At 40.0% G+C, this 14,768-nt stretch overlaps 1 protein-coding gene and 1 pseudogene across 1 annotated transcript; both read left to right on the top strand.

The window, feature by feature from the left end:
- Nucleotides 1-691: 691 nt before the first annotated feature.
- Nucleotides 692-4,049, top strand: LOC139816408 (uncharacterized). The gene is made up of 6 exons (XM_071783894.1): nucleotides 692-1,635; nucleotides 1,791-1,976; nucleotides 2,044-2,173; nucleotides 2,252-2,515; nucleotides 2,592-2,971; nucleotides 3,179-4,049. The coding sequence occupies exons 1-6, from the start codon at nucleotides 692-694 to the stop codon at nucleotides 4,047-4,049; spliced, it is 2,775 nt and encodes a 924-aa protein (XP_071639995.1).
- A 1,713-nt stretch (nucleotides 4,050-5,762) lies between these two features.
- On the top strand, nucleotides 5,763-10,300 carry LOC139816121 (uncharacterized; annotated as a pseudogene).
- Nucleotides 10,301-14,768: the final 4,468 nt, after the last annotated feature.

Genomic DNA, 14,768 nt, shown 5'->3' with positions numbered 1-14,768 from the left:
GCAAGTACAGCAAGCGTCATAATACACTACTACATTTTGAGCAAGCTTCAAAAAATAATTCGGATTCTGAGCCTAAAACGAAGAAATCTGAGAATAAAGAGAATACGCGAGAGAACACGAGTCCCGCAACGGTAAATCACGCAGCCATAAATCAAGGACAAGTTTTATTGGCAACCGCACTGGTAAATGTACCAAATACCAAATACCAAAGGAGAAATCAATTCGTGCACTTCTTGACAGCGGATCTCAATCTTGCTTCATCACGGAAGATTGTTGCACGGAACTTGGAGTCAAACGTCAATCCACTAACATGATGCCGATTTGTGGATTGGGAGGACAAGCCGTATCAACCAGAAGTCTAGTGAAGATTATCATACAATCCAGAACCACGGGTTATAGGAAGCAGTTAGATTGTCTGGTGGTGGACACGATTACGCAGCAACTTCCTATCAATGAAATAAGCAAGAGTGACATAAGAATACCACGCGGAATTACATTAGCTGATCCACAATTCAACCAAACCTCGAAGATAGATTTGCTGATAGGAGCGGAGATATTTTTCGATTTATTATGAATCGGCAGAATAAAGGTAACTGAAAATCAGCCAAGTTGGCAAAAAACAGTTCTCGGTTGGATTGCCTCAGGAAACTGCATAACAGGAGATTAATACATGAAGTCTACAGTATGCAACATGAGTATAAACGATCAACTGAACACAAGTCTTATGAAATTTTGGCAACTTGAAAGCTGTGAAAGGATAGCCACGCGAACCCCGGAGGAGCGTGCATTCGAGAATCACTTCATGCAAACCCACAAGAGAGACAGTGAAGGCAGATTTGTGGTAACATTGCCGATCAAGATGGATGTATTGAAGAATTTGGGTGAATCCAAAGAGATTGCAGTGCAACAACTGCACAGCTTGGAGAGGAGACTCAATCGACAACCACAATTTAAAAGGGAATATGTAGAATTCATGCGGGAGTACCAGAGGTTGAGACATATGCGAGAGCTTCAAGAACCCGTAAGTGATGAATGGCCATGCGTATACCTACCACATCATTATGTTATTAAAGAAAGCAGTACTACCACGAGACTGAGAGTTGTTTTCAACGCGTCGAGTCCAACTACAAGCGGAGTTTCATTGAACCAGGCTCTCATGGTAGGACCTGTCGTGCATCCTGACGTCACTGTAATTTTGATACGTTTTCGAATCCCTGCATGTGCATTAACGGGTGACATAAAAAAGATGTATCGTCAAATACGGCTTGACCCAACTCAAACGTCATTGCATAGAGTAGTGTGGAGGAAAGATCCATCGCATAATATCAAGATTGGCGAGTTACTTACTTTAACTTATGGGACAGCCTCAGCGTCAGCCATAGCTACCGAATCCATGGAGCAGTTGGCGAAACCAAAAATGAATAAATACCCTAAGGGAGCTATAGCAGTACTCAAAGGCTTTTACATGGACGATTTTGTTTACGGAGAAGACGACGAAGACGAAGTATTGGAGATTCATAGGCAAGTAACGGCCTTACTTGCTGAAGGAGGTTTCAGAATTCGCAAATGGGCATCCAACAGCAGCGGCGTTCTAAAAGAGATATCACAATCGTCATCAAAGGATTACTTACTAGAGTTAGATAAGGATGGAGCTGCTAAAACATTAGGTGTCGTCTGGAATCCAAGCAAGGATGTTTTTCTATACAGAATATAAATTAAAGTGTCTGCTACACAATCGCACACGAAGAGATCCATCCTGTCGCAAATCGCACAAATATTCGACCCATTAGGATTGGTGGGTCCAGTTATAATTACTGCAAAGATATTGATGCAGCGTCTTTGGAAGATGAAAATCGACTGAAACGAAACGCTACCCAGGCAGATTCGTACGGAGTGGTCTACTTACATCCACGAGCTACAGGACCTAGAGAAAATCAGCATACCACGGAAGATCGTTTGAAGTGGACAAGGCGTTCGTAAGGAAATCCACGGATTCTGTGACGCAAGCGAACACGCTTATGGTGCTTGTGTATACATGCGCAGCATCGGAGCGGACGGAGTACCGGAAGTACATTTAATATGTGCTAAATCTAGAGTTGCACCCTTTAAGGTACTGTCCACACCAAGACTAGAACTTCAAGGTGCTGAGTTATTATCTGAGCTTATGGAAAAGGTTGCAAACGCCCTGGAAGGGAAAATCGAGGAGAAATTTTACTGAACAGACGCAAAAATAGTGCTGTATTGAATTCAGGCCAGCAACAAGAAGCTACCAGTCTTCGTGGCTCACAGAATAGGCAGTATTCAAGAAAGAACAGCCGTTGATAATTGGAGACATGTCGGAAGTAAGGAGAACCCGGCAGATCTAATTTCACGCTGCATCAGCGCCAAGGAATTAATGCATTCGCAACTCTGGTGGGAAGGACCGCAATGGTTACGGTGTAATGACCTGCCGGAAAGCCAGCAAAAAGTGACGGAATACGATGAAAGCCAGCTTGCGAAAAACGACAGAGCAAGAGTAGTTACAGTAGCTAGCTGTCAGGAAACAAGTCCATTCTACAAATTTTCTACGTTTACTAAGCTTATACGGATAGCAGCCTGGATGTTTACGATTTGTTCATAATTGCAAACGGCAAAAACATTACGGACCATTGACAGTCGACGAGTTGGAAGAAGCAACTAAATGTCTAATACGCAGAGAGCAGGCAATAACGTTTTCCAAGGACATACAAGATTTAACGAGGCAAGGAATTGTATCCAATCAAAGCAGCCTAAAGCATTTGACTCCTTTTATCGACGAAGAGAACTTAATTCGAGTAGGTGGCAGACTACAACACGCGAACTTACGGTCGGACGTCAAGCATCCTTGGTTATTGCCCCAGCGTTCAAAAGTCACGGAGCTCATCATCGAGCACGAACATCGAAAACTCATGCATGCTGGTCCGGAGGCCACTTTAGCTGCGATGCGACTCAGGTATTAGTCTCCCAAGGCGCGCGGTACCATCAGAAGAGTACTTCGGAGATGTATAAGATGCTTCAAGGCTAAGCCAAAATTTTCAAAACAATTGATGGGAGATCTACCGACTCATCGTGTAATACAGTCAAGACCATTCAGTCATATTGGGGTAGATTTTTGCGGACCAATATATGTTCGTGAGAGTTCGCGAAAAAATGCCAAAAGCATCAAGGCGTATGTGGCCATATTTGTGTGTATGGCTACAAAAGCTGTTCACTTGGAGGTGGTGTCAAGCATGACCACCGACGCCTTCTTAAGCGCCTTCAAAAGATTCATTGCAAGAAGAGGCAAACCGTCAGATGTATTCTCTGATAACGGCACCAATTTCGTTGGAGCAAACCGCGAATTGGAAGAACTTAGAGACATATTCACCAAAGAAGAGCACCAGCATAAGATCACAGAAGTCGCTGCTTCAGACCAAATTAAGTGGCACTTCATTCCACCTCGGGCCCCTCATTTCGGCGGACTGTGGGAGGCCACTGTAAAGGCATTCAAGAGACATTTCTACAAAGTAGCAGCCGATACGAAACTGACATTCGAGGAAGCATCTACTCTCTTGATACAGATAGAAGCAATTCTTAATTCGAGACCTCTGATAACTGTATCGTCTGACCCTAATAATCTTAGTTATGTTTCAGCGGGGCATTTTCTCATAGGCGACACAATAACGTCGTATCCAGAGCCTGATGTAACTCAAGTAAAAGTTAATCGCCTATTACGTTGGCAGCATCTGGAGCAAATGAGGCAGCATTTCTGGAGACGATGGTCCAATAAGTACTTACTCCAGCTTCAAAATCGAACGAAGTGGTGTTCGAATCGTGGCCAAGCACTTAAGGTTGGTCAACTAGTCATTTGTCGAGAGGATGGTTTACCGCCATTGAAGTGGGTTCTTGGGCGAGTCCAAGAAACATGTCCAGGGGCTGATGGAGTGGTGCGCACGGCTGTTATTAAGACATCAACAGGATCTTTCAAACGCCCAGCAGCCAAATTGGCAATACTGCCATTAGAAGAAGATTTGGACAACACGACAGACTGAACATTGTATCATTCTGAAGAAGATTGTTAAAACCAAGCTGTATATTATTTACGAAGATTGTAAAACTAGCTGTAAGTTATTTTGTTTCGCGAGTTTCGAGTAGGATTTTATATTTTCACGAATCACTAATAAATAATACAAGTTATCTTATTTTATGTACTTTATTAGTTTATGTTTTGACAGTCCAAGCCCATCAAGGCGCGCGGTATGTTACGGGAGTTCATATTCAAGCGTTCCAAATTAAATATTTTTCGGTAATAGTTAGTTTAGCGCGACACAGACGGCGCGATGAGCGTTAGTTACTAGTTACTAGCTTCCGGTCTTACCGCACGGACTCGCAGAGAATCAGAATCTGAGTAGAGACACATTGTAACGGTCGCAAGAGATTTACGTGTGTACGAATAAAGAGTTTTGTAATCCGCAACAGGGTTACATTCTTTAAATTATCAACAGGGATCATTTGCTCTTCCTCAGAACATCCGAAGTATATCCTAGGATTTAATTGGGATATCCCCAGGATATATATATACAGGGTGTCCAAAAAATCGCCTACTCCACTTCGGGAAGTGATTCAGGACCCAAAAACAAGTAAAAAAGTTCATACAAACATAGGTCCGGAAATGAGCCGTTTCCGAGTTATAGCCACTTTTATGTTCAAAAATTGTAATTTAGAATTTGCTTGGCATCCCTCTTTTTTAATTATTTCTTAAATTAAAAATTTTTATTTTTAAATATTTTTAATTTTTTTTTTTTTTTTCAATTTTTCAATATTTGTAAATACGATTACATTATTTTTAAAAAAATCAGTTGTTTTTACGGCTATTCAAAATTAGTTGTTTTCACGGCTACTTGAAATCAGTTGTTTTCACGCCTATTCAAAATCAGTAAGTAAATCACGGCTTTTCAATAAGTTTCAAATTATTATTTAACAACACTTTACTTTTAGGTTGTATCTAATCTTTCCGTATTCATCAATGGATCGTTTAAGTTTTAATGAATTAGCTGATATTTAAAAATAAAAATTTTTAATTTAAGAAATAATTAAGAAAGAGGGATGTCAAGCGGATTCTAAATTACGATTTTTGAACATAAAAGTGGCTATAACTTGGAAACGGCTCATTTCCGGACCTATGTTTGTATAAACTTTTTTGCTTGTTTTTGGGTCCCGAATCAGCTCCCGAAGTGGAGTAGGCGATTTTTCGGACACTCTGTATATCCCGGTTGTCCGTCCTGGATGTCCTTTGGATTTCCCAAGGATGTCATTGTGCTATCTGGGAATTAACGTAGCTTCAGTGTATGAACGACGCTCAAACAGCGGTAGTATTGAGGCAGATAGTTTTTTGCGTAGTTAGGATAAGAGCCGCTTGGGAAGGGTTTGCGCCACCGTCCGGGCACCATAAGCACGAGGCCAACTGTGGCCGCTCGATCGTTCGGGTATCATCGGGAGAGCTCGGGTCTCTAGCGAAGACGCCGGAAAGCGTGCGTGCTTCCGCCTGTTAACCGTCGACTCTCGTGCGTAAAAATCGCGCTGCTTCTCTTGTGCTAATTGCAATAAAAAATATTGTTTAAGTACGAATCGTTAATCGTTTATCTCAGCTCTCCGATCCCTCCCTCACAATAGCCTAAAATCTTCAACAGGGGGAAATATAGATATAAGTAAGATAGATGTAATGTACAATTAATAAATGAGTAAGTTGAAATATTGTTGCAGAAATGAAGTATAATATAATACTGGCATTAAGCCTACCTACCTACGTCCTTTCCCTCATTGGATTCGACTGTGGAGGACAACATCTCAATATCACGTCCGTGTCTTTACTCGGGGCTGGAGAGTGTAACCTCGACCAGCAAACACCGAACTCTACCAACACGTACATCCAGCTACTGCAACTGTCCGACTACGACTATGCTGAAGTCCTGCAATGCAAAGTGGAAATACTTAGAACTATACATTACTGCGGAATGCACTCACACATATCACTTGTGAAGAGCGGCATGTCCGAATACTTAATGAAGACCCCTTATCAACGGTGCTTACACTTGTTCACCGAGGGTACATTATACCGATTGGAAACGCAGGAGATGTCGTTGATCAAATTAAACCGAATAGCACAACTTCACGTAGCGTTACCTTAGCCGGAACGGTGCTACACGATGGGTCTTGTAAGGGAGCCCAGTATTCTGATCCTTACGGGACTTGGGATGACGTCGTCGTCCAAGCCATCGTACGGATAACCTTAAAATCCTTTTTTGCACCTGTCAAATTGGACGCAGGAAAAATTATCCTCAGATCTGGAACCGTCTGTAGCCTCAGTGATGGATTCTGCTTGGATTCAGAGGATGGATATTCCTTCTGGAAACCTATGCCCACTTCTTCGTGTAACCTTCATCAATATGATGTGTTGTACGAAGGACCTGCAACAAAAATTACAACGAGTGAGACCGGAGCACAGAATTCTCCTGTCATATACAGTCTCACCACGGAAGACATCACCTTTGCCCTCACAAAAACAAAGGAGCAATCACTCTGTGGCTATACATTGTTACGAACAGAACACCCTAAGCTTTTTAGCCTGGAAACTCGGAAGGGAGAAATGTTCGCTAAGCGAAAATCAATACCCGTCAAAAATCTCGATATTTTCACATATGTAAATTCCAAATTTGTATATGTGGAAAAACACATTAGACAACAGATGACCTTTTCTTTACCACAACGTCATGCAACAACGATGCGAACTTGAACGACAAGTAATAACTAATACCTTATCTTTCGCCACTCTTCAACTCGACGAGTTCGCTTATCGGTTGATGAAAGGCCCTAAATATATGGCCGTTACTGCAGGAGAAGCAGTCCACGTGATTAAATGTATACCCGTGGAAGCCTTGGGTGAGAAAAACGAAAGCCTGCTACATCAAGTTTCCTGTAACAGTACACAACGCTTCATTATATTTAACGCCTAAATCAAGGATCCTGACGAAAGTCGGAACTCAACGGGAATGCAGTTATGAACTCCCCACATTATATCGGATCGACAATACCTGGATTCAATTGACACCTCAACCACATGTCAGACAGTTAGCACCACAGGAATTACGACCCCTTGCTGCTCTCTCGTGGAAGTACCTAACTCCAGGACCGTTGGCCGCTAGCGGTATCTATTCTGAAAAGGATCTCAAGAAACTTCGGGATTAAGTGTAATCGTGGAAGAGCAATATGTTCAGGCTGGATCCTCGTCTGCCCACTGTAAATCGGACAAATGAGAAAGGGAGGAACGATCCACGCTTCGTTCTGGAGTGTAAGAAGTCAAGGATTTTAAGATAAGTGCGGTGGTTGAAAGCGACGGAACGAGAGAATGGCGCGGGGAAACGGAAATATGCGTTATGTGTTGAAAGTTTCCAGCGTAAACGCCGCCGACGGCGGAAACGGAGATCGGCTTGCGAATGCGTTTCGCTCACAGAGTTTGCGCTAGATTCTCCGAGATGAACGTCATCTCGGAGCCTTGATCGAGCAAGGCTCGGACGACGACGGAACGGCCGGACGCGACGCTTACAGTTACCCACGCCATCGCCAACAGAACATAAACGATTTGTATCGCATAGTATTCAAAGCAAGCAAAGCATTTACATCGCATTTCGTATCCGGCGTTTGAGGTGACGAGCAATCTGGCGATACCGTTTCAGCTTGTTTCGCGGAGGAGTCCGAGTCGACGTGCAGTATCGAGTGATGTTTTTGGTGACACACGCGACAGGAGTATTTACTTTGACAGGCCTGCGCGGAGTGCTTCGCGCTTAGACAGTTGAAACAGCGTATGTGCTGCTTGACGATATCGCGACGTTGACTCGGACTTTTACCGCTGAATGTCGGACAATTGTTAATGAATGTTGCGCGGGGCATAATGGGCACTTCGTTTGTGAGTTCGTTGAAGCGAGGCGGCAGCGGTTTTCGGGACGGCTTTAGCGGACGATGCGGTCGAGAAGTTCTCCAACGCGCGAGTGCGCGAGTCCAAAAAACGGCGGAGATCATCGTAAGATGGCGGATCATCTTTATCTTCTTCCTTTAAATTCCACGTTTTACGCGTAAGCGGGTCAAGCTTTTGCGCGATGATATAAACTAACATGTCGTTCCAAAGTTCGTCCGGTCGACGTTTAAGATTCTCAAGTAAAGTGATCGCGACATTAACTTTATCATGCAAAGTACGTAATTCGGAAGCGGACTCGCTCGAGAGAGCGGACAAATTAAGAAGAGTGGAGAGATGCGCATTGAGAAACCGTCGTTTATTTTTGTAGCGCATCGTCAGCTTTTGCCATGCGATTTCGAAATTGTCGGCGGTGACAGAAATATTGGCGATGCATTCAGAAGCGTGCCCTTAACCCGTTGAGGTCACATGGGGTCCAGTAGACCCCAGGCTTTTTTTTTATTTTTTTCTTAAAAGTATACTATTTTGAGAGTAAAAGGCATAAAGTTTTTTTACTCTATCTCAAAAAATTTTGATAAATATTTTTGTGAAAAAAGTCAAATTTCTTGAAAAAAAATTTTTTTTCTCGCGTTTTTTCAACGGAAAAATTTTTTTAAAATTATTGGATTATCAAGAGGAAGTCATAAATTAATTCCAGTTCAAGGTTTGAGTCGATACATCAAAAAGAACGCAAATGGAAACTGTTATGGGGTCCATTGGACCCCATGTGACCTCTACGTTATTTTTAGGAGGTGTGACTTCAACGGGTTAAGCAGGAAGACAGGAAATGCATACGCGAAAAGTCGTCTAACTTTTTATTGTTGCGGGTAAGCGCGGTGAATCTATCGCGAAATTGTTCCCATTCGTCGTAGTTGCCATCGATTGGGGGCAATCGAATGGGCGGAAGGTGCGAAAGAGAAAACGCGGAAACGTCCGTGCGCATAGTCGATGCCGCGAATGAGTGGTTGGGACTCACGACCGGCTCCAATTCCTCCAGGCACTCTAACATGTAGTCCAGGGCGGCTTGGTAGGTGGCGTTCGTCGTCTCGAAGTGATTCTTCTTGGAGTAAGGGAGAGATGCTCGAATGTCCTCGCGGGGATCGTCCTGGCCATGGCTGCGTGTCCGTTCAGGAATTGATTCCATGTCTCCTTGAGAAACGAGATTCTCGAACGGATTTTAGCTGACATCAGATTGGTTCTCCCGAGTTTTTTGAAATTTTCAAGGTAACGCTCGATCACTGGCTGGAGTTGCGGCTGTCCTTCCATGTGCTCCGCCATGTCGCACTAAACTGTTTGTTTCTTTTGTCTCCTGCTTGCCTCCACACGCGCGCCGATCCGGTTCGAAGGACCAATACGTTCAGGCTCGATCTCGACGAGATCGCCTGAGATATTGAGCCGCTCAGACTTGAGTGCGGAGCGAGTGTGGCGCGGAGGAATTCGCGCTAAGATCGGTGGCAGAAGAGAAATTCGGAGAAAATGTTGAAGAACACAATTTAATTCTTAATAGACAGGCACAGCGTGGAGCGATGACGAGTCTATGGCCGGTATTCATAATCAGATCTTATTTCAAGACCGTCTTAAGTAATATCTTAAGATGCTAATACGGCTCTGTGATTGGTTAATAACATGTTAAGATTGTACTTAAGATGGTCTTAAATATAAGAACAGACTATGAATACCGGCCTATGTCTGCTCAAAATGTTCTGAGAGCACTTTCGTGATTTGTTGGTTTTGAACGCAATAAGCAGAACTTTTGCACGAAAATTCGAGGACACTCTGCGTGACAGTCTATAGGTGCCCAACGGGAGACGATCGTCTACTTTACGCTCCTCCACTTAGACCAGTAAAATTAGCTCGTAAAACACGAATATCTACAAAACGGATAGACAAGCTAATTTTTTTAGGGTGAGTAGGAGGTCATAGCAGATGCCCGAAATCACTAAGTTCCAACAAAATTTTCCTGTGCATCGGCGGCCATCTTAAAAATAAGGGTAAGTTTGGATATCTCAGCTCTTATTGGTCGGATTTTTTTTTTTTTTTTTGTTTTGTAGGGAAAAATATTTGCTACAACTTTTGTTTAAAAAATTTTTTAACAGCTGTCAAAGAAAAAAGTTACAACAAAAAAAGTGTCGTCAATTTGAACATTTTTATTGACAATTATATTGCCCTTTGTTGGTTTTATCAAAAAAATGTTCAAATAAAACTTGTAGATTTTCTACAATTTTCGTATATGCGCTTTTGCAGTGACTCAACAAATACTAGAGATAGAGTGCGCCAAAGATATTTGTCACCGCAAAAGCGCATATACGAAAATTGTAGAGAATTAAATCCTCTACAAGTTTTATTTAAACATTTTTTTTCGTCCCAATTGCTTCAGATGGAAGATAACCTACAGACATTATTAGCGTGCACATACCTGCAGCTACATAATTACTTAAAACTTGTACGGCATACTTAACTTTCATTTTCGAAAAATTATTGGGTTCAATATGAATGGAAGATAATTTAGGAGCTGCCTTAATCCATTGTTTAGTATCTTTTGAATAAAATTGAACATATAAGACCATGATGCAAATTTATCATTAAATTTTAAATTATACTTTAATAAATTATTACGCGTTGTTTTGATTAAATGGGGAGTATCAAAAATATAATATATTTTGTTCATCAACAACAAACATTGAATTTTTAGTTGATCAAGAGACACGGTAGTGTCTCGCGCCAAGTACACGCGGAGCGAGACCGACCGTGACTCTATTACGCGACGCGACGGGTTGCGAGTACCCGAGATGTTGAGATCTCGATAACGAGTGAACGGATCAAGTTCTAAGTAGGCTTGATCGATAGCTTGGGGTCCAATTAGGGGGGGGGGGGTTTCTCTCATAATATTCCGCTACGTGCCCTACGAGCGGAGATATTGCGACGCAAAGTCCAAATGTAAAAATTTATTTTAAGATACTCCTCCTCCTCCTCCTCCTCCTCCTAACGCCGACGTCTCAATATTATTATGATTATCAGAGAAACGTCCCTTTCACTTTTTCGACGCTGGCGGCGCAGGTATCGCCAATTTCGATATCGCGCGCGTATTTCGAAATTAGGTCGATAGACTTATCGGTCAGGAGGAAGATTTCTATTTAGGTAAATTAGGTATATATATAATATATATTGAGTCAACGGAAAAGAAGGTTCTCTACGCTTGGCAGAAAGTGCCGCTAGGGAATTTTTAAGTCGATTCTTATGAATCAAGCTTGAATTCGATGTCCACGTGTCCCAGATTGCCGATGACGGGATCCAGATAGTGCGCTTCATAGTTTTCGGTGTCCATGTGTAATCGTACGTTGAATTCGATGTCTAGGTGTCCCAGGTTGCCGATGACGAGGTCCACATAGTGCGCTCCGTAGTTTTCGGTGTCTACGTGTATTAATACCTTGAATTCGATGTCCACGTATCCCAGGTTGCCGATGACGGGATCCAGATAGTGCGCTTCATAGTTTTCGGTGTCCAGGTGTAATCGTACGTTGAATTCGATGTCTAGGTGTCCCAGGTTGCCGATGACGAGGTCCACATAGTGCGCTTCGTAGTTTTCGGTGTCCAGGTGTAATAATACGTTGAATGCAATGTCTAGGTGTCCCAGGTTGCCGATGACGATGTCTAGATAGTGAGCTCCGTAGTTTTCGGTGTCTACGTGTATTAATACCTTGAATTCGATGTCTAGGTGTCCCAGGTTGCCGATGATGAGTCCACATAGTGCGCTCCGTAGTTTTCGGTGTCTACGTGTATTAATACCTTGAAATTGATGTCTAGGTGTCCCAGGTTGCTAATGACGAGGTCCAGATAGCGCGCTCCGTAGTTTTCGGTGTCTAGGTGTAATAATACCTCGAATTCAATGTCTACGTGTCCCAGGTTGCTGATGACGAGGTCCACATAGTGCGCTTCGTAGTTTTTGGTGTCTAGGTGTATTAATAACTTTAAAACTGAATGTAGGACACGTAGATATCGAATTCAAGGTATTAATACACCTGGATACCGAAAACTATGGAGCGCACTATGTGGACCTCGTCATCGGCAACCTGGGACACCTAGACATCAAATTCAAGCTTGATTCATAAGAATTGACTTACAAATTCCCTAGTGGCAGAATTAAAATTATGTCATGACATAATAAAAATTCGCTGAATTAAAATTATGTCTGACAAAAATAATTCCGCATTTTTATTATGTGTATACACATAATTTTAATTCATACATTTTTATTATGTGTACACATAATTTGTTTTCGATTTAGGATACGAATCTTTTTCCGTTAGTTTGTAAGTTTCATGATTAAAAAGATCATGTCGTATTATTAACATATAACTAAGATTTATAGAATCGTTATTAATTTTATTATATATCTTAATTGCGCAAATCTCTGTTTTGTAAAAATTATGCACAATATTCCTATGCAAGGATACTTGTTTAATTATTTCTTTCTATTGCATTTAAGTATAGAAAAATATACAATTTCTATGTGTTTGCACTTTATATTTAATGAGCAGGCAATTAAATATATATGATTCAATTTGCGTCTGTCTCTTTATTGACTGACATAGTTATATACTTTTAAATATTTTTCTTTTCTGAAATTCAATCAATTGAATAGCAAAAACTACGTTATCATATTATATATTTTTGGTACGTAGTGTGCAAATGTATTTTGAAATGAAGATTATATATTTTCTACTGAATTATTTACACACACACGTGCGGTTTCAGAGAATCATTTTTCGCTAACTCAATATGTTCCTACTCAACTGTCAATATATGAAAGATAATTTTATCTAGTTGTGACATTCGCTCGAATTCTGGAAATAATTTTCAAGGATGTGAGTACGAATATATATATATATCGTACTATTTAATATTTATAATAGAAAATTATAAACGATGCGTTATGTATGAGAAATTTAACAGAATTGCTTTTATCAAATAGAATTAATTTGCGATTAGTTGAAGGGAATAAAAGAATAAACAAATCGGGTAAATTTCAGACACGTGTTACAGGTGTCCATCTGTAATTATCAAAAATATTGATACCTGAAGATATCGGTACATATACAGTTGCGAACAACATTCAGTAAGACACGCGAATAAAAATAAATACAGAATTTTACAGTTAACGACTTATTAACATTAATCATGCTATATTGCGATTATGTTTTATGTTGAAATTGAAAAATATATACAAGGTGTACAGCTGAAAGGGTACAGATTATTATTTTTAAAAAACTAAGCAAAATATTAAATTGTTGTTTTCTTTAGAAATAATAGTCCGTAACACTTTTAGCTTCATACCTTGTATATACTGTTTATAAGATTATAAGATATATTGTTTATAAGATTAAGATGCGTAACACTACAAAAAGGCGTGATATCCGTACAAAATTACCTTTTAAAAAAAAGGTAAAAAAAGGCGCCAAGTACACGCATAGTAGTGTATATGTATTATGTTGTTACCCTGTTATGTTGTTACCTCGAAAAAAACAAAGTGGTAGTATTATACCTCCAAATAGCTTTACCCTGTACATACTGTTTATAAAATGCGTAATACTACAAAAAGGCGTGATATCCGTACAAAATTACCTTTTTTAAAAAAAAGGTAAAAAAAGGCGCCAAGTTCACGCATAGTAGTGTACCTATATGTTGTTACGTCGAAAAAAAAAGAAAGTGGTAGTATTATACCTCGAAAAAATTTAAGTAACAAGTGGTAGACGTAATTTTTATATCTCGAAAAATCTCGAAAAAATCTAAGCAGTAGTATCTTTATTTCCGAAAAATTATAACCCAAGTGATCTATCAAGACACATCACAAAATTATGTTACCTTATCAAAAAGAAGAGTCGCGCTTCAAGTGATCTATTACAATTACAAAAAAGAAATGATATCTCTTTAAATTACAGCGCCAATTACAGAGAGAACATATATATTGCCTCAAAAAATAATTGTTGCACTACTATGAAAAATCTTTAAATTGTGTTTAAATTTAACAAGGGAATACAAGATATTTAAATACAAAGTTTACATGTGTATTTTTTAGTGGTCACAAAGAATTACAGAGGTAACAGTACAAAATAAAAATATTTTATTAAAATACATAAATTTTTCTTGTAAAAAAACTTGGCGCTGCTAGACCTCGGAATTTTAAATAAATAATAAACTTATCCTCTACTTAATTATAAGCCGCATTATCCGCCGTCCGCGTCGTCACGCATACCCATATCACTCACTCGCACATCCACGCTGATAATCATTTAATATTACTCTTATCGCATTCTTCTCTAAATTATTTTTATTTATTGTTGTCCTTATTTATTTAAAATTTCGAGGTCTAGCAGCGCCAAGTTTTTTTACAAGAAAAATTTATGTATTTTAATAAAATATTTTTATTTTGTACTGTTACCTCTGTAATTCTTTGTGACCACTAAAAAATACACATGTAAACTTTGTATTTAAATATCTTGTATTCCCTTGTTAAATTTAAACACAATTTAAAGATTTTTCATAGTAGTGCAACAATTATTTTTTGAGGCAATATATATGTTCTCTCTGTAATTGGCGCTGTAATTTAAAGAGATATCATTTCTTTTTTGTAATTGTAATAGATCACTTGAAGCGCGACTCTTTTTTTTGATAAGGTAACATAATTTTGTGATGTATTCCTAATTTGCGAGATAATTGCAAGAAGTTGGAACCCATGTCCGTAATTAACGCATGCACAGTAGCA

Source organism: Temnothorax longispinosus, chromosome 7 (genome assembly GCF_030848805.1).
Source record: "Temnothorax longispinosus isolate EJ_2023e chromosome 7, Tlon_JGU_v1, whole genome shotgun sequence".
Classification (NCBI taxonomy): domain Eukaryota; kingdom Metazoa; phylum Arthropoda; class Insecta; order Hymenoptera; family Formicidae; genus Temnothorax; species Temnothorax longispinosus.
The sequence above is the reverse complement of the archived record's forward strand: the minus strand, read 5'-3'. Positions and strand labels throughout refer to the sequence as shown.